At 39.3% G+C, this 25,330-nt stretch overlaps 1 protein-coding gene across 4 annotated transcripts in view; it reads right to left on the reverse strand.

Annotated features, from left to right (window-relative positions):
* Positions 1 to 22,153, reverse strand: part of OSBPL9 (oxysterol binding protein like 9) — a 192,990-nt gene extending 170,837 nt beyond the window's left edge. For 3 of the 4 annotated variants that reach the window (XM_047082436.1, XM_047082437.1, XM_047082435.1), the window contains exon 1: positions 22,034 to 22,153. In XM_047082436.1, coding sequence (XP_046938392.1) covers positions 22,034 to 22,144 — 111 coding nt within the window. In that variant the 5' untranslated portion in view covers positions 22,145 to 22,153. The remainder of the gene's footprint in view (positions 1 to 22,033) is intronic. The other variant, XM_047082438.1, reaches the window with a different exon arrangement.
* Positions 22,154 to 25,330: the final 3,177 nt, after the last annotated feature.

Below are 25,330 nucleotides of genomic sequence, written 5' to 3' on the forward strand. Positions count from 1 at the left end.
AAGAACATTCTATGTGGAGTGAGAAAACTTTATCACACACATAAATTGTGTGATTTCGTAAGTCTCAATTTCTTCATATTAACTACTTCACACATTCCCTAAATATTTACTGGATACTCACTAAATGTCAGCTACTGCTCTAGATGTTAGATATAAAATACTGAAGATAAGTTTCTCATGGAGTTTACATTCCAGAGAAGAGAAAAAGACAACAAACAAGGAAAAATAATCTCCGCAGCTAACAATAAATGCCATGAAAAAATAAACCAAGATCATTGTGATGGTAGCTGGGAGTGAGGTCTACTTTAGGTGGGCTGTTATGGAAAGGCTTCTCTCAGCAGTGACACTGAATTAAGACCTGTATAACAAGAAGGAATCCACCATGCCACAGATCTAGAGTGATAACAGACTGAGAAGCCAGAAAACCTATGCAAAGGTGCTGAGGCAGGCACAAGTTTGAGGTGCTCTAGGAACAGAAAAAAATAGCTGGAGTGGCTAGAGAGTGGTGAGCAAAGGGAGTAATGTAGAAAAAGAAATAGAAGCTGATAACCAAGCACATATAAGTCATAATAAAGAGTTTGGATTTTTTCCTAAAGTTACTAGAGAATTTTAAGCAGGGAAGTAACATGATCTTTTGTTTTTCTTTTTTTTTTTTAAGCACTTGGACTGCTGATAGAAATGGATTTTAGAAAGTAAAAATGGAAACAAAGAGAATAGTTATGAGGTTTTTGCAACAGATCAAGTGAGACATAATGATGATGGTTTATATGCTTACATGGTAGCAAGAAAAAAATGAGAGATGTTGTGAGGCGTAATAGGGTGATATACTTGACCATATTAGAAAATACTTAGAACAAGATTAATAGCTAATATAGACTTGTGACAGATTGTATTTTCCAATAATAGCCAATAATATTTCTCATCCCACAAGCTCTTCTAAAGTGCCACTTCCTCGGGTGCCTGGGTGATTCGGTCGGTTAAGTGACCAACTTTGGCTCCAGTTATGATCTCATGGTTCTTGGGTTCGAGCCCCGCATCAGGCTCTGTGCTAAACACTTGCTCAGAGCCTGGAGCCTGCAGATTCTGTGTCTCCTCCCTCTGCCCCTCCCCTGCTTGTGCTCTGTCTCACTCTGTCTCTCAAAAATAAATAAATGTAAAAAAAATTTTTTTTCAATAAATAAAATGGCACTTCCTCATTAAGAAGTAGAGTCTTACTTGTTGGTGGGTCTTCATAAACTGCCTTAACTAAGTAAGCTGATTATTACCCAACTGAGCAAAACCATGGGAGATAATGCAGATTATTATACCTTCCCTTCAGCATCAAACAGCATAGGACTCTTAATCTCCCAAAGTCAGATAAATGACATCTCATTATCTCAGTAAGTAAGTAAAAATGAAGGAAAAATTACATCCTTTGTTCATTTTGCTACTTGAAGAAATGCAATACTAAACTATATACAAAAATTTTACTAAAATGTAAGTTGTATAATATCATGTATAAAATGATCTAATTATGTAAAATATACATACATGTATATTTAAGCATGAACTGTTTTTAGGAAAAGTTACTCTTCAAAACACAGAGGAATTTCAGATGGAACTTTTCTTCCTTCTATTGTATATACTTTTCCATACTGTTTCAATTTTTTTTTTTAAATTAAAGTGTCATCTATTTTTAGAATAATAAAACTGTTGTTTTAAAGCTTTAAAAAAAAATAGGAATTAGGGGCACCTGCGTGGCTCAGTCGCTTAAGCGTCCGACTTCAGCTCAGGTCATGATCTCACAGTTCAGGAGTTCGAGCCCCATATCCGGCTCTGTGCTGAAAGCTCTGAGCCTGGAGCCTGTTTCAGATTCTGTGTCTCCCTCTCTCTCTCTCTCTCTGCCCCTCCGCTCTCTCTCTCTGCCCCTCCGTGGCTCATGGCTCGCACTATCTCTCTCTCGAAAAAAGAAAGAGAAAGAAAGAAAGAAATTATGTTGCCAAACTCTGCAGAGACAGAGCTATTAAAATTAAGTGTGAAGGGAGAAGTAGGCAGAATCCATACTTCCCATGTCTCTCAAAGAAGTGTAGAAGCCAAAGGACTTTGAACACCAGAGCCTGGGAGGAAAAGAGACTGAATCTACTAGGAAGAAAATGGGAAAGCTGGAAGAAAAGATAGGTGGGTAACTGTGAACTGAGGGAGATTAAAACCAAAAAAAGGCTGCGTGGGCACAGGGGGAGGGACCCCCCCCCCTTCTGCAGAGAGACAAAGGGAAAAGAAAGAGCGGCTAGGGAAATGCAGGAAAGTGCAGGACCATATCTAGACAGGAGAAAGACCTCAGACTGAGACTGAGAGGGATCCAATCTCTAACTGTGGGGCTTTCTTTGGACTGGGGCTGGCTCCCTGTTTGTGCACCTGGGGAGGAGGGGAGCCAGCCCTGGGTGTGGTGGTAGGTCAGAGGCTCAGTCCGCAGTTGGAGAAAGTGGTTCCCTCCCTGGAGGGCTGAGCAATAGTACAGAACCTGCCTGCATCCGCCACCCCCGGGGACGCAGTGGCTGGGCAGAGGGCACAGTCTGCAGGAGAAAAAGGCAGCCGTCTCTCTGGAGTGCTATGGTAGAAGACAAAGCCTGCCTGCGTCCACCATCCCTGGGGCTTGGGCCGGGGAGGACGGCGGCTTTCAGGCTGAAGTAGGAGAAGGCTGCCCTCCCTGAAGTGCGGAGGCACAGACAAAGCCAGCCGGGACCACATATCAGGCAGCACAGAGAGGCGCTTCCCCAGTGCCGGAGTGCACAGAGCGGGACTTTGAATCCTGGCCAAGCACAGGGTCAGGCGAGTTGGAGCAAGAAGGACCGCCCTGTCTGCACCCACGGCACAGTGAGGACGACTCAAAACTGAGTCCACCGGTATGGCTCTCCGTGGAGAAGAGACTGGGGGATCACCATTTCCCCACCACCACCAAGGTGGGGCCTCAGGGATCACTCCAGGGGCCCATAGTGGAGGTGGGTCCAGATAAAGCCAAACCAGGCCCCTTTGCAATGGGTAACTGCATATCTACCCGAGCAGCACAGACCCTGCAGACATCTACTACCAACAAGTGATACAGCATTGCCTGGATTAACTCTAGGTCAATTCTGGATATTTAGATATACTGTGCCCCCCCCCCAATTTCTCCCCCTTATCTCTTCCCTCTCCTAGGCTGGTTACTCTGGTTATTGGTCTATCCAAACAAACATATTTAATCCATTGTCTTGATAAATGTTCTACACCTCCTTCTTTACACTCCTTTTTCTCTCTCTGAAATAAGCCATATAGTTTCTCAGTCTGGGTAACTTTATCTTCGTTTAGTTTTCCCAGCCTCCTTCTTTATTTTCCTTTCTCTCTCTCTGGATTGAGCCGTTTAGTCTCTGCCTAATCAATGTTTATTTTTTCTCCCCCCCTCCCCCACCGTCATTTCTCTCTTTGTATGTGCTCTTCCATCAGCACTGCCTCCACCCTCTTCTTTACTTGTAGTCTGTGTTTTTGGGTTTTTGTTTTTAGTCTTTAGGTTTTTGTTTATTTGTTTGTGTTATTGGCTTGTATGTTTGTATGTTTTTGTCTCCTGTTTGTCTATTTGTTTTCCTTTACAGGGCTACTCCAAGGAACAAATCAAAGCACATCTGGTGGAGGGTCCGAAATATTACTATGAGTAGGGTAATAAAATAACCAAAGTCACAACAACAGAGAGCAAGTAACAACCCCGAAAAAACACCTCCTGAAGGGCCAGGCTCTGGACAATGTATGACCCTCCTTTAATATAGCAATGCTCACAGGTGCAGAGCACACAACAAGCTTTTAAAACAGATAAGGGACAGAAAACTAGCCAAAATGATGAACCGGAAGAATTCTCCTCAAAAGGTATTCCAGGAAGTAGCAACAGCTAACAAATTGATCAAAACCGATTTAGGCAATATAACAGAACAAGAATTGAGAATAATAGTCATAAAATTAATCACTGGTCTTGAAAAAAGCATAGAGGACAGCAGAGAATCTATTGCTACAGAGATCAAGGGACTAAAAACTAGTCATGATGAATTAAAAAATGCTATAAATGAGGTGCAAAATAAAATGGAGGCAGCTATACCACGGATTGAAGAGGCAGAGGAGAGAATAGGTGAATAAGAGGATAAAGTTATGGAAAATGAGGAAGCTGAGAGAAAGAGATAAAAAAATCCAGGAGTACAAGGGAGAATTAGAGAACTAAGTGATGCAATCAAACGGAACAATATCTGTATCACAGGAATTCCAGAAGAAGAAGAGAGAGAGAAAGGGGCTGAAGCTGTACTTGAACAAATCATAGCTGAGAACTTCCCTGATCTGGGGAAGGAAACAGGCATCGAAATCCAAGAAGCACAGAGAACTCCCTTCAGACGTAACTTGAATCGATCTTCGACACGACATATCATAGTGAAACTGGCAAAATACAAGGATAAAGAGAGAATTCTGAAAGCAGCTAGGGATAAATGAGCCTTAACATACAAAGGTAGACACATAAGGGTAGCAGCAGACCTATCTACTGAAACTTGGCAGACCAGAAAGGAATGGCAGGAAATATTCAATGTAATGAACAAAAAAATATGCAGCCAAGAATCCTTTACCCAGCAAGTCTGTCATTCAGAATAGAAGGTGAGATAAAGGTTTTCCCAAACAAACAAAAACTGAAGGAATTCATCACCCCTAAACCAGCCCTACAAGAGATCCTAAGGGGGACTCTGAGTGAAATTTTGCAAGGACCACAAAGTACCAGAGACACCACTACAAGCATGAAACCTACAGATATCACAATGACTCTAAACACATATCTTTCCATAATAGCACTGAATGTAAATGGACTAAATGCTCAACCGAAAGACAAGGGTATCAGAATGGATAAAAAAACAAGACCCATCTATTTACTGTCTACAAGAGACTCATTTTAGACCTGAGGAGGACACCTTCAGATTGAAATTGAGGGGACAGTGAAGTATCTACCATGCTACTGGAAGTCAAAAGAAAGCTGGAGTAGCCATACTTATATCAGACAAACTAGACTTTACATTAAAGGCTGTAACATGAGATGAAGAAAGGCATTATATAATAATTATAGGGTCTATCCATCAGGAAGAGCTAACAATTATAAATGTCTATGCACCGAATTCAGAAGCTCCCAAATATATAAAACAATTAATCACAAACGTTAAGCAACCTTATTGATAAGAATGTGGTAATTGCAGAAGACTTTAAAACTCCACTTAAAGCAATGGATAGAACATTTAGACAGAGAATAAACAAAGAAACAAGGGCCCTGAATGATATGTTGGATCAGATGGACTTGACATATATTTAGAACTCTGCATCCCAAAGCAACAGAATATACTTTCTTCTCAAGTGCACATGGAACATTCTCCAAGATAGATCACATACTGGCCACAAAACAGCCCCTAATAAGTATAAAAGAACTGAGATCATACCATGTACACTTTCAGACCACAACACTATGAAACTTGAAATCAACCACAGGAAAATGTCTGGAAAACCTCCAAAAGCATGGAGGTTAAAGAACACTCTACTAAAGAATGAATGGGTCAACCAGGCAATTAGAGAAGAAATTAAAAAATATATGGAGACAAATGCAAATGAAAATACAATAATCCAAACATTTTGGGATGCAGTGAAGGCAGTCCTGAGAGGAAAATACATTGCAATCCAGGCCTATCTCAAGAAACAAGAAAAATCCCAAATACAAAATCTAACAGCACACCTAAAGGAACTAGAAGCAGAACAGCAAAGACACCCCAAACCCAGCAGAAGAGAAATAATAAACATCAGAGCAGAAATAAATAATATAGAAGAATCTAAAAAAACAGTAGAGCAGATCAATGAAACCAAGAGTTCGTTTTTTGAAAAAATAAACAGAATTGATAAACCTCTAGCCAGGCTTCTCAAAAAGAAAAGGGAGATGATCCAAATAGATAAAATCACAAATGAAAATGTAATTATTACAACCAATCCCTCAGAAATACAAGCAATTATCAGGGAATACTATGAAAAATTATATGCCACCAAACTGGACAACCTGAAGAAATGGACAAATTCCTAAACACCCACACTCTTCCAAAACTCAAACAGGAAGAAATAGAAAACTTGAACAGACCCATAACCGGCAAAGAAATTGAATCAATTATCAAAAATCTCCCAACAAATAAGAGTCCAGGACCAGATGGCTTCCCTGGGGAATTCTACCAGACATTTAAAGCAGAGATAATACCTATCCTTCTCAAGCTGTTCCAAAAAATAGAAAGGGAAGGAAAATTTCCAGACTCATTCTATGAAGCCAGAATTACTTTGATTCCTAAACCAGACAGAGACCCAGCAAAAAAAAAAAAAAAAAAGAGAAATACAAGTCAATATCCCTGATGAATATGGATGCAAAAATTCTCAACAAGATACTAGCAAATCGAATTCAACAGCATATAAAAAGAATTATTCACCATGATCAAGTGGGACTCATTCTGGGGCTTCAGGGCTGGTTCAACATGCACAAATCAATCAATGTGATACATCACATTAATAAAAGAAAAGGTAAGAACCATATGATCCTGTCAATCGATGCAGAAAAAGCATCTGACAATATTCAGCATCCTTTCTTAATAAAAACCCTCGAGAAAGTCAGGATAGAAGGAACATACTTAAACATCATAAAAGCCATTTATGAAAAGCCCACAGCTAATATCATCCTCAATGGGGAAAAACTGAGAGCTTTCCCCCTGAGATCAGGAACATCACAGGGATGTCCACTCTCACCGCTGTTGTTTAACATAGTGTTGGAAGTTCTAGCATCAGCAATCAGACAACCAAAGGAAATCAAAGACATCAAAATTGGCAAAGATGAAGTCAAGCTTTCACTTTTTGCAGATGACATGATACTACACATGGAAAACCCGACAGACTCCACCAAAAGTCTGCTTGAACTGATACATGAATTCAGCAAAGTCGCAGGATACAAAATTAATGTACAGAAATCAGTTGCATTCTTATACGCTAATAATGAAGCAAGAGAAAGACAAACTGATCCCATTCGCAATTGCACCAAGAATCATAAAATACCTAGGAATAAACCTAACCAAAGATGTAAAAGATCTGTATGCTGAAAACTATAGAAAGCTTATGAAAGAAACTGACGAAGATACAAAGAAATGGAAAAACATTCTGTGCTTGTGGACTGGAAGAATACTGTTAAAATGTCAATACTACTCAAAGCTATCTACACATTCAAGGCAATCCCAATCAAAATTGCACCAGCATTCTTCTCGAAGCTAGAACAAGCAATCCTGAAATTTGTATAGAACCACAAAAGACCCCGAATAGCTAAAGTAATATTGAAGAAGAAAACCAAAGCGGGAGGCATCACAATTCCAGACTTTAGCCTCTACTACAAAGCTGTAATCATCAAGACAGCATGGTATTGGCACAAAAACAGACACATAGACCAATGGAATAGAACAGAGACCCCAGAATTGGACCCACAAAAGTATGGCCAACTCATCTTTGACAAAGCAGGAAAGAATATCCGATGGGAAAAAGACAGTCTCTTTAACAAATGGTGTTGGGAGAACTGGACAGCAACATGCAGAAGGATGAAACTAGACCACTTTCCTACACCATTCGCAAAGATAAACTCAAAATGGAAGAAGGACCTGCATGTGAGACAGGAAACCATCAAAACCCTAGAGGAGAAAGCAGGAAAAAACCTCTCTGACCTCAGCCACAGCAATTTCTTACTTGACACATCCCCAAAGGTAAGGAAATTAAAAGCAAAAATGAACTATTGGGACCTCATCAAGATAAAAAGCTTCTGCACTGCAAAGGAAACAATCAACAAAAGTAAAAGGCAACCGATGGAATGGGAAAAGATATTTGCAAATGACATACTGGATAAAGGGCTAGTATCCAAAATCTATAAAGAACTCACCAGACTCCACACCCAAAAAACAAATAATCCAGTGAAGAAATGGGCAGAAGACATGAATAGACACTTCTCTAAAGAAGACATCTAGATGGCCAACAGGTACATGAAAAGATGCTCAACGTCACTCCTCATCAGGGAAATACAAATCACAACCACACTGAGATACCACCTCACTCCAGTCAGAGTGGCTAAAATGAATAAATCAGGAGACTATAGATGCTGGAGAGGACGTGGAGAAATGGGAACCCTCTTGCGCTGTTGGTGGGAATGCAAACTGGTGTAGCTGCTCTGGAAAACAGTGTGGAGGTTCCTCAAAAAATTAAAAATAGACCTACCCTATGACCCAGCAATAGCACTGCTAGGAATTTACCCAAGGGATACAGGAGTACCAATGCATAGGGGCACTTGTACCCCAATGTTTATAGCAGCACTCTCAACAATAGCCAAATAATGGAAAGAGCCTAAATGTTCATCAACTGATGAATGGATAAAGAAATTGTGGTTTATATACACAATGGAATACTACTTGGCAATGAAGAAGAGTGAAACCTGGCCATTTGTAGCAATGTGATGGAACTGGAGAGTGTTATGCTAAGTGAAATAAGTTAGGCAGAGAAAGACAGATACCATATGTTTTCATTCATATGTGGATCCTAAGAAACTCAACAGAAGACCAGGGGGAGGAAGGGGTGGGGGGGGGAAAGTTACAGAGAGGGAAGGAGGTAAAAAACCATAAGAGACTTTTAAATACTGAGAACAAACTGAAGGTTGATGGGGGTGGGAGGGAGGGGAAAGTGGATGATGGGCATTGAAGAGGACACCTGTTGAGATGAGCACTGGGTGTTGTGTGGAAACCAATTTGACAATAAATTTTATATAAAAAATGTCAACGTTATCATATAATAAAATCATGTGATTTATAATTTTTCATTTGTTAATGAATTATATTAAAAATTTCTTGACAATTAAAAAAAAATTAAGTGTGAAGAAGTACCTATTGGGTTTAGCAACAAAGCTATCACTGGAGACCTTTGCTAGGATTTTCAGTAAAATCTGGAGGTAAAGACCGCTGCAGAGTAAATATAAGATGTTTAAAGAGATACAACGTAGAAACTTTCCACAGGTTTGAGAGGTTAGGATGTATTTCCAGGGAGACACAGCATTAGAAGAGACATTTTTCTACTTGAGAGAAATATGACCATGTCAATTTGTTAATAAAAAAGTCAGTAGGTCCTAAAGTTCAGATGGAAATTTCAAGAACCCAAAACAGACAAAACAATCTTAAAAAAAAAAAAAGCTGAAAGTCATACTTCCCAATTTCAAAACTTATTACACAGCTATAAATAACAATTGAGAGTCACCTGGGTGGTTCAGTTAACTAAGTATCCAACTCTTGATTTCAACTCAGATCACGATCTCACAGTTTGTGGGTTCAAGCCCCGAGTCGGTCTCCGTGCTGACAGTGTGGAGCCTACTTGGGATTCGCTCTCTCTTCCTCTCTCTCTGCCCCTCCTCTGTTCATGGGTGCATACCCTCTCTCTCAAAAAAAATAAGTAAACTTTTTAAAAATTAAAAAAAACCCAAAGCTATAATAATTGAAACAGTGTGACACTGATATAAGGACAGACATAAAGATAGATGGAGTAGAACTGTGAGTTCAGAAATAAAACTGCATGCTTATGGTCAATTGATTTTCAACACGGTGACAAGAAAAAAAAAGTCTTTTCAATAATTGGTGTTATTATAACTGGATATCCATACACAAAAGAATAAAAAAATTAAAAAGAATATAAAATCTAAGAAAAAGAATATGACCCTTAGCTGACACCATATACAAAAATTAATTCAAAATGAATCAAAGACCTAAACATAAGAGCTTAAACTATAAAACTCTTAGAAGAACACAGGTATAAACCTTTGTGACCTTAGATTAAGCAACGGGTTTGGTTTTTTTGGGTTTTTCTCAGGTAGGCTCCGCACCCAACGTGGGGCTTCAACTCAACCCTGAGATTGAGAGTTGTGCTCTACCAACGGAGCAAGCCAGGCACCTCTAAGCAATGGTTTCTTGTCACCAAAAGCACAAGTAACAAAAGTTAAAGTTAAATTAGACATAATCAAATTTAAAAATTTTGTGCTTCAGAGAATGCCATCAAGAAAAAAAAAAGGAGAAAATATTTGTAAATCATGTATGTAATAAGGGACTTGTATCTAGAATACATAAAAAAAAAAGTCTTACAACTTAATAAAAAAGACAAGTAACACAATCTAAAAATTAGCAAAGGATCTGAATAGATATTCCTCTAGAAAAGATATACAAATGGTCAATCAGCATATGAAAAGATGTTCAATATCAATAGCCATCAGAGAAACACAAATGAAAACCTTAATAATATACTACTTTACACCCACTTAGGATGGCTATAACCAAAATGACAGATAATGACAATATTGGCAAGGATATAGAGAAATTGGAACCCTTATACCTCTGGTGGGAATGTAAAATGGTGTCGCTGCTTTAAAAAACAGACTGGCAATTCCTCATAAGGTTAAACATAGAGTCATCATATGGCCTAGCAATTCCACTCTTATATATCTAAGAGAAATGAAAACATATGTCCACACCAAAACTTATGTATACAAATGTTCATAGTAGCATTAATCACAGAAGCCAAATAAAGTGGAAACAACTCAAATATCTATTAACTGATGAATGGATAAATACAATTGTGTAATACTCATACAACAGACTATTCAGCAGTAAAAAGTACTGATATGTGCTATAATATAGATGAATCTTGAAAACTAAATGAAAGAAGCCATGTTAGAATTATTTAAGGAATAGTTTTATAATAGGATTCTAGTAAAGGAAATGTACAAAATAGGCAAATCTATAGAGACCAAAAGTAGATTAGTGGTTGCCTATGCTGGGTGAAATACTGGCATGAATATAATGGAAACAGTGTTTATTTGGGGAGTGATGAAAATTTTCTAAAATTGACTGTGGAAATGGTTACACAATTCTATGAATATGTTAAAAACCATGTACCTGTATCCTTCAAATAGATGGTATGTGAGTTACTACCCCAGTAAAACTGTTACACACACACACACACACACACACACACACCACACAGAACAAAAAGCAACAGGCAACCCAAAGATTTACTCAAAATTTCCACATGAAATTGTTACAACACAGATTTTTTTATGTTTTTAACATTTATTTATTTTTGAGAGAGAGAGAACACATGCGAGAGAACGCATGGGGGAGGGACAGAGAAAGAGGGAGACACAGAATCTGAAGCAGGATCCAGGCTCTGAGCTGTCAGCACAGAGCCAGATACAGACAGGGCTTGAACTTGCACCTTGAGATCATGACCTGAGCCGAAGTCGAATGCTTAACCCACTGAGCCACCCAGGCACCCCAACAACAAAGATGTTTAATTGTCGTATTGCAAAATAAATATTCTTAAAAATAAACCACAAAAGCAGCCCTGGGTGGCTTCAGTGGCTTACGTGTCTGACTCTTGATTTTGGCTCAGGTCATGCATAATCTCATGATTCATGAGATTGAGGCCACTCAATCTCAATACACAAGCACTGTATTGACAGCACAGAGACTGCTTGGGATTCTCTCTCTCTCTCTCTCTCTCTCTCTCTCTCTCCCTCTCCCTCTCCCTCTCCCTCTGCTAGTACTCACTCTCTCTCAAATAAATAAATAAACTGGAGCGCCTGGGTAGCTCAATCAGTTAAGCACCCGACTTTGGCTCAGGTCATGATCTCCCTGTTGGTGGGTTTGGGCCCTACATTGGGCTCTGAGCTGTCAGCACAGAGCCTGGAGCCTGCTTTGGATTCAGTGTCTCCCTCTCTATCTGCCCCTCCCCACTCTCACTCTCTCAAAAAATGAATAAACACTAAAAAAAAAAAAATGTAAATTAAAAAATAAATAAACTTAGAAAAAGAAAAAAGAGAAATCACAAAAGTCCATACATAAAAAGGAAGTTGAAGTTACATGAGAGAAAGGGAGTAGAGAAAAAGCAGATGAAGGAGAAAATCTACAGACTGAGGTCCTATGAAAATTTGTGAGCAGATTGAAATCAGAACACCGAAGGATTACCTCTTCCACTCAGATGGGGACAGATGCAGGCAAGGGTTGGCAGGAAAGCAGGTATAGTAACAAGGTAGTTACATGGGTACACGATGTTGAAAGTATTCCCACTAAATGTATTCCATTGTCTCAGAAGCATGGGACCTTCTCTGAATAATGGAGGAAAGAGAAGGGTTGAGAGAATGTAGAGACATCTGGCAGAGTGACAAAGCAAATATTCACCCAATATTTTATCCACCCACCTGTGCTATAGCAGTAATGCTAAAATAAAATGCAAGAAATGAAATGAGTAGACAATCTTAGCATGAAGGCTTAATGTGAATAAAACTCCAGGAAACAAAATCAACTTTCATAATAATCTTAACATTGTCATGTGAATGGGAAATTAAAAAAATTATGAATACCTCAAAACACTTCCCTTGAATATAATTCCATTTGTATGATTCCATGTACCTTGTAAACTTAACTTTTGCAAAAAAAAAAAAAAAAGTAAATTCCCTTTTTTTAAGGAACTAGTCTATGAAGAGAATCCTTCATGATAAAGTGAGAAGGAAAATAAATAAGTGGACTGGCCATTTGTTTGCCTTTCTCTATAAGCAAGAAAAGGAATTAAATTATTAATCTAAATCACTTGTGTACTGTTCTACCTTTGATTGGAATTATGTAATTATTTGAAAATCTAACCCTATCACAATTGCCACATACAGGAGTGGCATGTTTGAGAACAACTCTATTTTCTGTCCTTCCACAAATTATTACCATCAACAAAACTGCTTACAACAGAAGCAAGAGCTGACTGCTTGTCTGATGGAACAAACTAAGCACAAGATCCACACATTTCTACAGGCTCTAGATAATTAAACAAAAGCCACTGTTGTTGATACAAGGCTTTACATAAAGCATGAAAACGTACATATTTGCTATTAGTACAACCTGCAAAATTTACAAGGCTGTGTAAAAAACAATTCCAAAACAGCCTTCTGAATCTCATCTCTAAGCCAAGTTTTAAGGGCCCTGGACATTACATTCACTACAACAACAATGTGCCACAGTGTAAGGCTTGAAGATTGCAATGCTCAGTACTGCCATTGAAGAGTTTACAAACTTGTACAGATAAAGAATGTACTCTAGATACAACTAGCTAATGATAACAAATGTGAAATGATTAAATCCCCAAAGAATTAAATGAGCAAGTTTCAAGGGTATTAAAACAGGGAAAAAAATCAAGGCTGAGTAGAGTATTCAAGAAAGCAAAAGATATAAAATTTCCATATACTTCTTCACACTGATACCACTTACCATTTTATGAGCTTTCTTTGTTTTCTTTTCAGGACATTTAGATTAAATACAATTTTTGTTCTGTTCCTTTTATTTATTTTACTACTGTTTTAAGTTTATCTCTTTTGAGAGAGAGAGAGCCAGCAGGATAGGGGCAGAGAGAGAATCCCAAGCAGGTTCTGTACTGTCAGTACAGACTTTGACATGGGGCTAGAACCCATGAACCGTGAGATCATGACCCGAGCTGAAACCAAGAGTCAGACATTTAACCACTGAGCCACCCAGGCGTCCCTCGTTCCTTTTACAATTCAAAAGCTACTTTATTAGTTTTGGATTTCTAATACATACCATTTAAGCTTAATAAAAACTGTCAAGAACAGTTTATTTAGAAAAGTATAAATTCACTTTTGTTTGATGGGAGTGGTGCTGGTATCTTCCTAGGAGAATCTGACACTACCTCTTCTACATCTTTGCAGGAAAAACACATATTCTTAAGCTTTTCAAAATTTTGATCATCCTCCAAAACAATGCTAAGGACTGCCGAATAACACTTGAATGTGTTTCAACTACCAGTGGTTCTGTTCTGAAATGCAAAATCATTATGAGTCTCTTCCAGGCAGCAAGTAATAGCAAAGAACACATGATTTTTCTAATGATTCTTTTTGCAAATAATACCTTGGGTGGCTCTGGTAACTTACTAATTCATTGTTTCTAACTTTCTCTCCAAAATGTTATAAAAACAATGCAAATCAAGAAAGAGAGTTAAACATTTTGGGGTAACGATGAAACAAATTATATTTTATAATCCCAACTAGTTTCTCAAACAATCTGATTAACCGTTAATGTGTCTCTAGCTATTCCTTTTTCCAGGTCCCAAGGCCACTGATTTAAAGCTTTACTATACTCCTTAAGTCCTCACTGTACCCTCATTTTTAATATGGACCTTGATTCCTGTCTCCACAACATTTAAGCCAACCCCTATCGTAGAAGCCCTCCCCCTCAATTCCATATTCCTCTCTGCCTCTTTCAAAATGAAGTATCTTGAGTAATGTGCACTCACTTTTTCTATTTCTTATACCTTATTTACTCTTTAAACCACTCCAATCGGCCTTCCTTCCACAACTACCACCCCACAGAAACTGCTCTCACTAAGGGCATCTGTATGTCCAAATTGATCAATTCAATGGATATTTTTAGACTTCACCTATTCAATCCTCTCAACCACATTTAAGCCAACTCACGATTCCCACTTTGACTGCCAGTGTTCTGATTTTTCTTGTATCTCTAGCTGTCCCTTGTCACTTTCCTATTACAGTTTTTTTTTTTTTTTCTCTGCCAATCCCTTGAATGTGATTGTGACTTAAAATTATCTGTCCACAGGGGCACCTGGGTGGTTCAGTCGGGTAAGCAGCCGACTTTGGCTCAGGTCATGATCTCACGGTTTGTGGGTTCAAGCTCCGCGTCAGGCTCTGTGCTGACAGCTCAGAGCTTGGAGCCTGCTTCAGATTCTGTGTCTCCCTCTCTCTCTCCCCCACCCCCCACTTGCATTCTCTCTCTCTCTCTCTCTCTCTCTCTCTCTCTCAAAAATAAACATTAAAAAATAACTTTTTTTAAATCTGGCCACAAATTCTTTGACACTCATTTCAAAAGGTAGAGCCTAATTGCCCTCCCCATGCCTGTAATTCCCATCCCATGAGTGTGAGCTAAACTGTAGGATTCATTTCTAATGAATAAAATAAGGCAGAATTCTCAGACTAAGACATAAAAGGCACTGCAGTTCCTTGTTGCTTTTACTTTGATCATTCCCTCTGAGTGAAACCATAAAGCCTGTCATGATGACACTAGTCTAGTCTGGAGAGGCTAACTGGTGATGAACTGAGGCCACCTTCTAACAGCCAGTAAGGACTGAGGCCTTCTGCCAACTGATGTGAGAGTGAGTCATCCTGGAAGCAGATCCTCCAGCTCCCATCAAGCCATTCACAGGACTACAATCCCAGCCAACGTCTTGACTGCAACTTCTTGAGACCCTGAGCCAGAGCCACACAGCTAAGTCACTCCCAAAGTACTGGGCCACAGAAACTATGATAATATTTGTTAGTTTAAATTGCTAAGTTTTGGGGTAATTTGTTACAAAGCAATAGAGAACTAATCCAATGGTGTCTCTCAGCATCCTATTTAATTATTCTCACTCACTCTCTCAATTCTCCATGTATAAAGCTAATATAGATCTGTAACCCAGATTTTTTCCTAAATTCCATACTACTGGACATCTTTACGTCAATTTCAACATGCCCTAAAGCAATCTTTCCCCGAACCTGTTTGTCTTCCCTATCATCATTCATCCATGTGAAACCAAAAACTTGGATTTCATCAGACAACTCCTGCAATTTTGTTCACATCCAATCACTAAGTCCTGTCAATATGACCCGATTATTTCTCTGTAATGACAGTATTCTTTAAAAAATACAAATTTCACCTATACCTACTGATCAATTTTGTTTATTTATATTTGAGAGAGAAAGAGAAAGAGACAGAGCACGAGCTGGGGAGGGGCAGAGAGATGGAGACAGAATCTGAAGCAGGCTCCAAGCTGTGAGCTGGTCAGCACAGAGTCCAACGTGGGGCTCCAACTCATGAGCAGTGAGATCATGACCTGGGCAGAAGTCAGATGCTTAACCGACTGAGCCACCCAGGCACCCCCCTACTGACCAATTTTAAAATCATAAAGACAATCAGACATCATGTGCCACTTGATATAATATGTTCCACCTATGAAGAATTCTCACCCAAAAGAAAAAAAAATGGATCTGATTAAGCTTCTAGCTCTAATTATCAGTTTATACAGTTCCTGTATTACAGGAAATACAGACAACAAAGGAACATGTTTAAACATACCACAGATCATTGCCAGTGAAATCCAGAATGTAGAAAACTCTACAGAATAAATTATCTGGTTTCTTCAACAAATAAGTGGCAAAGAAAAAAAAGAGGGAAGGAGGACCTATAAACTAAAAGAGAGATGCAATTTTATGTGTGGATCTTATTCAGAATCCTGACTCAAACCTACTGGTGAGGGAGAGATGCTTGAGACAACCAAGGAAATTGAACATGACTGGATATCTGATATTAGTAAATTATTATTTTGGCTTTTTAAAAAAATTTTTTTTAATGTTTATTTTTTTTTCAACGTTTATTTATTTTTGGGACAGAGAGAGACAAAGCATGAACAGGGGAGGGGCAGAGAGAGAGGGAGACACAGAATCGGAAACAGGCTCCAGGCTCTGAGCCATCAGCCCAGAGCCTGACGCGGGGCTCGAACTCCCAGACCGAGAGATCGTGACCTGGCTGAAGTCGGACGCTTAACTGACTGCGCCACCCAGGCGCCCCATGTTTATTTATTTTTGAGACAGAGAGAGACACAGCATGAGCAGGGAAGGGGCAGAGAGAGAGGGAGACACAGAATGTGAAGCAGGCTCCAGGCTCTGAGCTGTCAGCACAGAGCCCGACGCGGGGCTCGAACTCACCAACTGTGAGATCGTGACCTGAGCCGAAGTCGGACGCTCAACCGACTGAGCCACCCAGGCGCCCCTATTTTGGCTTTTTTAATGTTTATTTATTTTGAAAGAGAATGGCGGAGGGGCAGAGAGAGAGGGAGAAAGAGAGAGTCCCAAGCAGGCTCCACACTTGTCAGTGCAGAGCCCAACTCAGGGCTCAAACTCACAAACCGTGAGGTCATGACCTGAGATGAAAGAAAGGCTTAACCAACTGAGCCACCCAGGCACATGTTAGTATTATTCAGTTTTAATAATGCTATTGTGATAACATTTTTTTAAAAGAGAGAGACCTTAACTTTTAGTAGTACATCTAAAATATTCACAAATGGGGGCGCCTGGGTGGCTCAGTCGGTTGAGCGTCGGACTTCGGCTCAGGTCACGATCTCGCAGTCCGTGAGTTCGAGCCCCACGTCGGGCTCTGGGCTGATGGCTCAGAGCCTGGAGCCTGCTTCCGATTCTGTGTCTCCCTCTCTCTCTGTCCCTCCCCAGTTCATGCTCTGTCTCTCTCTGTCTCAAAAATAAATAAAAAACGTTAAAAAATTTAAAAAAAAAAAAAGGTTTTTTAAAAAATAAATAAATAAATAAATAAATAAATAAAATATTCACAAATGAAATGACATACAGTCTATCTGGGATCTACTTTAAAATAATCCAATGGGGGGTGGGGGCGCCTGGGGTGGCTCAGTTGGTTGCACGGTTGATTCTTCATTTCAGCTCAGATTATGATCCCAGGGTTGTGGGAGCATGAAGCCTGCTTAAGATTCTCTCTCTCCCTCTGCCCCTCTCCCCCACTCGTAGGCTCTCTCTCTCTCTAAAATATTAAATAAAATAAAATAAAATAATCCAATGGGGAAGAAAGGGTGGTGGAAATATTAACAAAACTAAATTGGCCATATGTTGATAACTGTACATGCTGGATGACAGGAATCCATTTTACTATCATCTTTCATGTATTTTTTTAAATTTTTTTAACGTTTATTTTTGAGAGACAGAGAGAGACAGAGCACAAGAGGGTGAGGTGCAGAGAGAGAAGGAGACACAGAATCTGAAGCAGGCTCCAGGCTCTGAGCTGTCAGTGCAGAGCACGACGTGGGGCTCAAATCCATGAACCGTGAGATCATGACCTGAGCTGAAGCCAGATGCTTAACCGACTGAGCCACCCAGGTGCCCCTATAATAAAAGTTTTTCTGTAATAAAAAGTGCTCACAACACTTAAATGACTTTCCACTGCCCTGGGGGTAAAGTCCAAAATCCTTAGCATGGTTTACCATGAAGGCTAAGAAAGCATTTCATTATCTAGCCCCTGCCTCCCTCTCCAGCTCATGTCACTGCTGTCCATCTCACAGACCAAACTCTAGAACTCTCAAACTCCTTACTCTTGTCTGCTCCAAAAACATTTATTCCATCTCAAGCAGTTCTCTCTCTCTGCTCACATGGCTAGCCTCTACTCATTCAGGTCACAGCAAACCTTTTCTAACCCTTCAAGACTGAGTCAAGCAACCTACCTACATAGCCCCCAAACATCCTATGTCCCCTATCATAGCTCTTACTTGCTGTATCCCCCAGTAGATTCTATGTATCATGAAACCATGGATTATTTCCATTTTATTTACCATTTTAACGCCTCTGCCTAGCATACTGCCTGGCACACAGTAGGTTCTCAATAAACATATGATAAATTCACAAAAGACATGACTTTCACTTTCTAACCTTCCAACTCCTCACTTATCTATAACTCCCTCAATTTTTCTTCCTTTCTCAGCTTCTTTTGTGATCATGATTCACATAAATTGTTGGCTGTTCACAGTGTTCCCAAATTTATACCTTAGCCCTTTCTGGGTATCTCATCCAATAAAAATACATAATAATAATTTATATGCTATAATTTTACAGATCTACATCTCCAGGCCTGATCTATGGCTCCAAATGCCTTCTGCACTCAATCTCCTGTTATCTCCCTTACACATCTTTACACTAGAGCTGCTCAGAAATTCTCAGTGTCTTCTTAATGCACCTTTATGTTCTCAAGTTTCCCATTTTGTGCATATTTCCCCTTGCCTGAAACGCCCTTCTTCTTTTCTTCCTTTATCCTGTAAATCTCAGCTCAAATGTCTCCCTCACCTTTTCTAGGCAATGTTCCCACAGCACTCTATTCTTATTTCCATTGTAGAATTTATCATATTGTTTTGAAATTTATCATATTTTTTTGAAATTATGTTTAGGTGTCTGCTGCTGGATTGTAAGTTTCTAGGTAGAAGGACTCTCTCACCTTCTGTATCTCCATCATATATAATACAATCCCTATTAATTGCTTACAGAATGAACTACATTATATTGTTTCTAATAATTAAGATACTGAACTAGAGCTGAAAGGACTGCCTAAATCTACTTTCCTAAAAGAGATAATCAGTTTCTCTGTTCCTGTATTGGACAGAGCAACACTATATGAAGTTCTTCTTCAAAAACAGAAAATTCACAGATTATGAAAATAAAAGAAAGGTAAAGTAAAAAGACCATCCATTCCCAGAGAACAATAGGTCTAGGTCTAGACCCAGGCCCAGAGAAAAAGATTCAGACTGAGGTGAAGTTTAGGTAAATCTATTCAGTCCATGGCAATCCCAGTGACTCTAACCCAACACTGAGATTATCCCAATAATCAATTTTCAGTACAGGACAACTCTAAACCAATGCCAATCTACTTTAGTTCAGGGTTTTCATGGCCACCTTGGAACAGATCTCCAACCATAGAGCCGGACCAGAGCCTAAATGATTCTGGAAACAAGGAACAGAGTGACTTGCTATTTATCACTCTGCTTAAAAGGCTATGTAACTAATTCAGATACTCTTCCTGGAAGATGCAGCTCCAAGTTATCAGCCACATGCACTAAACTGTACCTTCTAATCCTCCCAAATCCTAATGTACAAAAACAATGTCCAAGTGTATAGAAGTCATTGACAACATTCAACGTGTCTCCTACTTAGTCTTTAAGTGATTACCTATCCTCTTCCCATCTTTGCTGGACCTCCTCTAATTTGGGATTAGGTATCATTTTATTTTCACAAGATCATTTTACTTTATACTTCTCTGCTGTTTCTCTACAAGCAAATGTTTTAACACCAAAGAACTAGAAAAGGGGGGGGGAAGCCTTCTAAAATATCTATTAGTAAGAAATATGATACCTCCTTCAGCTGGCAATGATGATGTTTTATAGAGTGTGGTCTCAGAAGGGAGAAATTAAGTGGCAGGCAGGGGAGTATATGGAAAAAAAGAAAAGTGTGTTTAGCCAGTAAGGCAAGGATCTATCAAGGTATTCAAAAACTAAAAGGGCAGGGAGGCAGTAAAGGATACATTAAAGGAAGAAAAACAGGAAGAAGGAAGGTTCTGTCTGGGCTAAGAGTTCCTAAGAACCCTAGCTAGGGCTCCAGTACAGCCCTAGAATTTAGACCAATACAAAAGGATTTGTAGAGTTAACTTAATTCCATAGTGCCACTTATTGAAATTACCTTGAATAGGCTAGAAAGGTCCATGAGATTTTCTGATTATCACATCTACTGAAACCCAACATTACTTTACATGCATCTAAGCCATGGGATTTCATTATCCCAGAATTTTCAGTATATAATGTTCAGTTGCCTCACTTTCATGGCTACCTAAAGATAATCTTGAATGATGGGTTTAAATCTCATTCAGGTTTGGTCTTTTTCTCCCTTTAAAAAAGTATATAGAGCAAGGAAGTTGATAGTTAAAGGATGCTGAAAGTTATATTTTTTTTTACTTCTGCAGACTTGCCTTTAGTAACTTACAGCTTGCACTTTTCTCCTCCCTGAGGTGAAAGTGAAGTGCAGTGAAAACAGTCAGAAAGCCAAGAAATTTGTAATCCTGATTACACCACTTACTGCTAGCTTTGTGATCTTGAGCAAATAACTTAAAAGCCTGGAGCCTCAGATTCCAGAACTGTAAAATACCTACCTTGCATAGTTACTGTGAGTAAAATGAATTAAGGGAATCACTAAACTAGAATATAAGCTCCAGAGGAAAAAAAATGGTGAATATCCACGTGTGTGCACACACACCTAGTCCAAAGCAGTAATAATTAATATATAGTGGGAGTTCAATACATATTTTTAAATGAAAAATAAATACTAATGTCCCCACTTCTCACATTAACCCTTCCTCTATAATGATATTTTTTCTTTTATTATTTTCTGAAGATTTCAAAGGATTCTATTTTGTCCTTTTAAGTGGTTTCCTCCCTTTCATTGGCTATTATTAACTATACACCATTCAAAGACAGTAACTTTGGAAGTAATTTCTCTAATACCACCCACCTTCCGTTTCTAATGCTGTAGGTGTAGAAGGGATAGACAGATTCGTGGCAATTCGTGCACTTGCCCATGGGCACTGATCCGCGTTTAACGACAGTGAAGCCCTGAACTCAGCCCTCCCCAGAGTACAACTTTCAGGACACACCGCACTAGCCATTCTCTTCGTTAACAAGAGGCTCCTGTGTTGGAAGTCCTTGGCTTCAAAAGTTAAGGTGTCGGTTAGGCTCGCCTCTCGCAGAATAGAAGAGTGCATCCCATGAAAGAAACACTCAGTTTGGGCAGACAGGAGGGATTTCGGCTTCGGGTTGCGGGAGAGCCAGTTACCTTGGGACCTGGCTAAGCTTGTCTGACCGCTGCTCCGAGAAGGCAGAGCTCTTTAATCCCTGGAAGGAAGCTAAGGGGCGCGGCCGTCTACAGGCCCTGGAGGGGCCAATGTCAAGTTCATGACAATGTGGGGAGAACCTCGTGGACTGCGCGACCTGACACTTTAAATCATGGCTACGATCACCCTCACTCATCTATATCTGCGCTGGATCCCACCACAGATTAATACCAGACCCTAAAAAAGGAACGCGGCTCGCCCCTAACCCATAAATCAGACAGCCACTGCCAGTTTATTGGCTGCGCCAGCATCTTCTTCACCCTCATTGGCTATCCTGGACGTAAAACCTTCCCCCACGAGGGAACCCTCCCGTACGGCGGCACCCCCAGTTTAGCAACCTTTACCCGGCTACCAAAAAGCCCGTCCCCCCTCAGAGATAGCGACCGCCGAGGCACTCGGAGCTTTGCCCCCCGAGGTCTCACCGTGTAATAGGAGAGCAGCCCTGCATTGTAGTCCAGCACAAACCAACGGTACTGCCAGCCCTTCATCACGTTAGTCCATTTACTCAGCGGCCCTTCCATGATGGACGCCATCTTGGGAGCCGCCAATGACAACAAACGGCCTGACGTCACTCGCCTATAAGGAATTCACCATGCGGGGGCGGGGCCGCCGCGGGAAGGGGAGGGACCAGGCGGGGCCGGGGCGGGGCCAGCTGGTGCTTGTCGTCGTAAACTGCCCACCCACACCCCCAGCTATCAACTTCAAACAAGCTTTTTTGGGGCGCCTATTGTGTGCAGGACTCGGTGCCAGGGATGCGAGAAGTATAAGCCTGAATACCGCTAAGACTGTTTGTTGACATAAATAATTTTATTACCCATTATGATATCTTACACGTCCCAAGGATTTCACATCTGATATTCATTTATACATTAATTTCACAAATCCATTCATTTAAGAAATATTTGCTGTTTTGTGCTAGATACTCTTTTAGGCTTTGAGGATTCAACAGAGACTTCATGAGGGGTAGAGGTGAACAGGCAATAAAATAAATAGTAAATTATGTAGTATATTAAACACTGGTAAGTGCTATAGAGAAAAATTAAGCAAGGAAAGAGGCAGAGAGTTGGGAGATGCAATTTTAAATTCTCAAATAGAGAAGGCTTGAATGAGAAGCTAACTTTTGAGCAAAGACCTAAAGAATGTGAAAGAGGAAGGCTGGGGGAAGAGCCTTCCAAGGGAAGGAATAACAAGTGCAAACACCACTAGCCTGGCGTGTTGAAGGAACAGCAAGTTCACTGTGAGTGGAACAGTGAGCTAAGAAGAAAGTAGTAGGAGACAAGGTCAGAAAAGTAAGGGTAGATCACTTAGAGCCTATAAAGACAATGAAAATATTGTCCTGCTATATTAGGCACTGTTCGGGGTCCTGGGAATGCAACAGTGAAGGAGCCAAACAAGTTCCTTGCTTTCTAAAAGCTTAAAATCAGTGATGAAAAGCAAATAGTAACTTAACAAGTAAACAAGAAAAATATCTAATGCTGACTTAGGAAAAAAAAAAAAAAAGACATCTTGCAGAAAATTTGAATTGACGTAACAGGAATCCAGTGGGTGGCTCCTTTATATTTGGGGTAGGGGATCCAGACATGCCATTTAAATTGAGTTGTGAAGGTTAAGAGCCAGCCATGAAAATATGAGAGAAAGAACTAAAAAGGGAGCTGAGAAGTGGGGCATTAGCTAGAATTAGTTATGAGGTCAAGGGAGAGGTTTTCTTTGTCTTTTATTTTTTTCATTTTTCTGAACTTACAAAGTATCTTTATTCAGGTACTGTGTTTATGAATCCCTTCTCTTTGCTGATAACACAAACTCTAGGGAAAAGAATATCACTGAGGAAGCTAAACAGAGAACCTATTTGCTAGCTAAACAAAATTGGGTGCAAATCTAGACTAAATTAATCATGCTTAATCTCTTTGTTATTTTTTTTCCCATTTTATTGAGATGTAACTGATATAACATTGTGTAAGCTTAAGGTGTACAACATAATTATTTACATATATATACATGATTATATACATAACTATATATATATATATCTTGAAATGATTACTATACTATGTTTAGTTAATATCTGTCACTTCACCACACAATTTTTTTCTTGTGATGCAAACTTTTAAGATCTATTCTCTTAGTAACTTTCAAATAACTATAGTCACCATGCTGTACATTACATCCACAGAACTTATTTATCCTATAACTGGAAGTTTTAACATTTGGTTGCCTTTTAATTTGACATAGTCTCACTTGTTTGTTTTTGCTTTTGTTGCTTATGCTGTAGGTATCATATACAAAAATCATTACCAAGACCAATGTCAAGAAATTTTCTTCTAGGAGTTTTATGGTTTCAGGTCTTACAATTAAGTCTTTAATTAATTTTGGGTTAATTTTTGTGAGGGGTCTAATTTCATTATTTTGCATGTGAATATCCAATTTTCCCAACGCCATTTATTGAAGAGACTATCTTTTCTCCAGTGAGTATTCTAGGCTCCTCTGTCAAATATTAGTTGACTGTACAACATGGGTGGACCTAAAGGGTATAATTCTTAGTGAAATAAGTCAGTTAGGGAAGCACAAATACCATATGATTTCACTCATATGTGGAATCTAAGAAACAAAACAAACAAAGAAAAAAAGAGATGACAACAACAACAACAAACTGGTGGTAGCTAGAGGGGAGATGGGTGGAAGGACAGGTGAAATAGATAAAGGGGATTAAGAATACACTTATTTTAATAAGCACTGAGAAATGTATAGAACTGTTGAATCATTATATTGTATATCTGAAACTAATATAACACTCTGTTAATTATGCTCAATAAAAAATAAAATAAAGGGGCAACTCCAATGGGCATTCTCCAGATTAAAAAATGCATGTGTGTTAGTTGACTATATATGTACATGCATTGGGTTATTTCTGAGCTTTCGATTCTGTTTCTTTGGTCTATATATGTTTTTATGCCAGTATCATAATGTTGTGATTACTATAGCTTTGTAATATAGTTTGAAATTAGGAAATGTGATATCTCCAGCTTTGTTCTTCTTTCTCAAGATTGCTTTGACTATTCAGGGTCTTTTGTAGTTCCAAACAAATTTTAAGATTTTTTCTATCTGTAGAAAATGCCATTGGAATCTTGACAGGGATTGCATTGAATCCACAGTTTATTTTGGATAGTATGAACATTTTAACAACATTAATTCTTCCAATCCATGAACACAGGACATCTTTCCATTTATTTGTGTATTATTCAATTTCTTTTAAAAAAAATTTTTTTTCAACGTTTATTTATTTTTGGGACAGAGAGAGACAGAGCATGAACGGGGGAGGGGCAGAGAGAGAGGGAGACACAGAATGGGAAACAGGCTCCAGGCTCTGAGCCATCAGCCCAGAGCCTGACGCGGGGCTCGAACTCACGGACCGGGAGATCGTGACCTGGCTGAAGTCGGACACTTAACCGACTGCGCCACCCACGCGCCCCTCTTCAATTTCTTACATTAATGTCTTATAGTTTTCAGTGTATGATCTTTCACCTCCTTGGTTAGATTTATTCTTAAGTATTTTATTGCTTTTGGTGCTATTGTAAGTGGGATTGTCTTCTTTATTTCCTTTTCAAATAATTCAGTGTTAGCATGTAGAAACGGTACTGATTTTTGTATATTGATTTTGTATCCTGCAACTTTACTGAATTCATGGATTAGATCTCAGATTTTTTAGTGAAATCTTTAGAATT

This window comes from Lynx rufus, unplaced genomic scaffold, assembly GCF_022079265.1.
Source record: "Lynx rufus isolate CCGP_SWC_20201006 ecotype Redwood Valley unplaced genomic scaffold, mLynRuf1.p SCAF_2, whole genome shotgun sequence".
Classification (NCBI taxonomy): domain Eukaryota; kingdom Metazoa; phylum Chordata; class Mammalia; order Carnivora; family Felidae; genus Lynx; species Lynx rufus.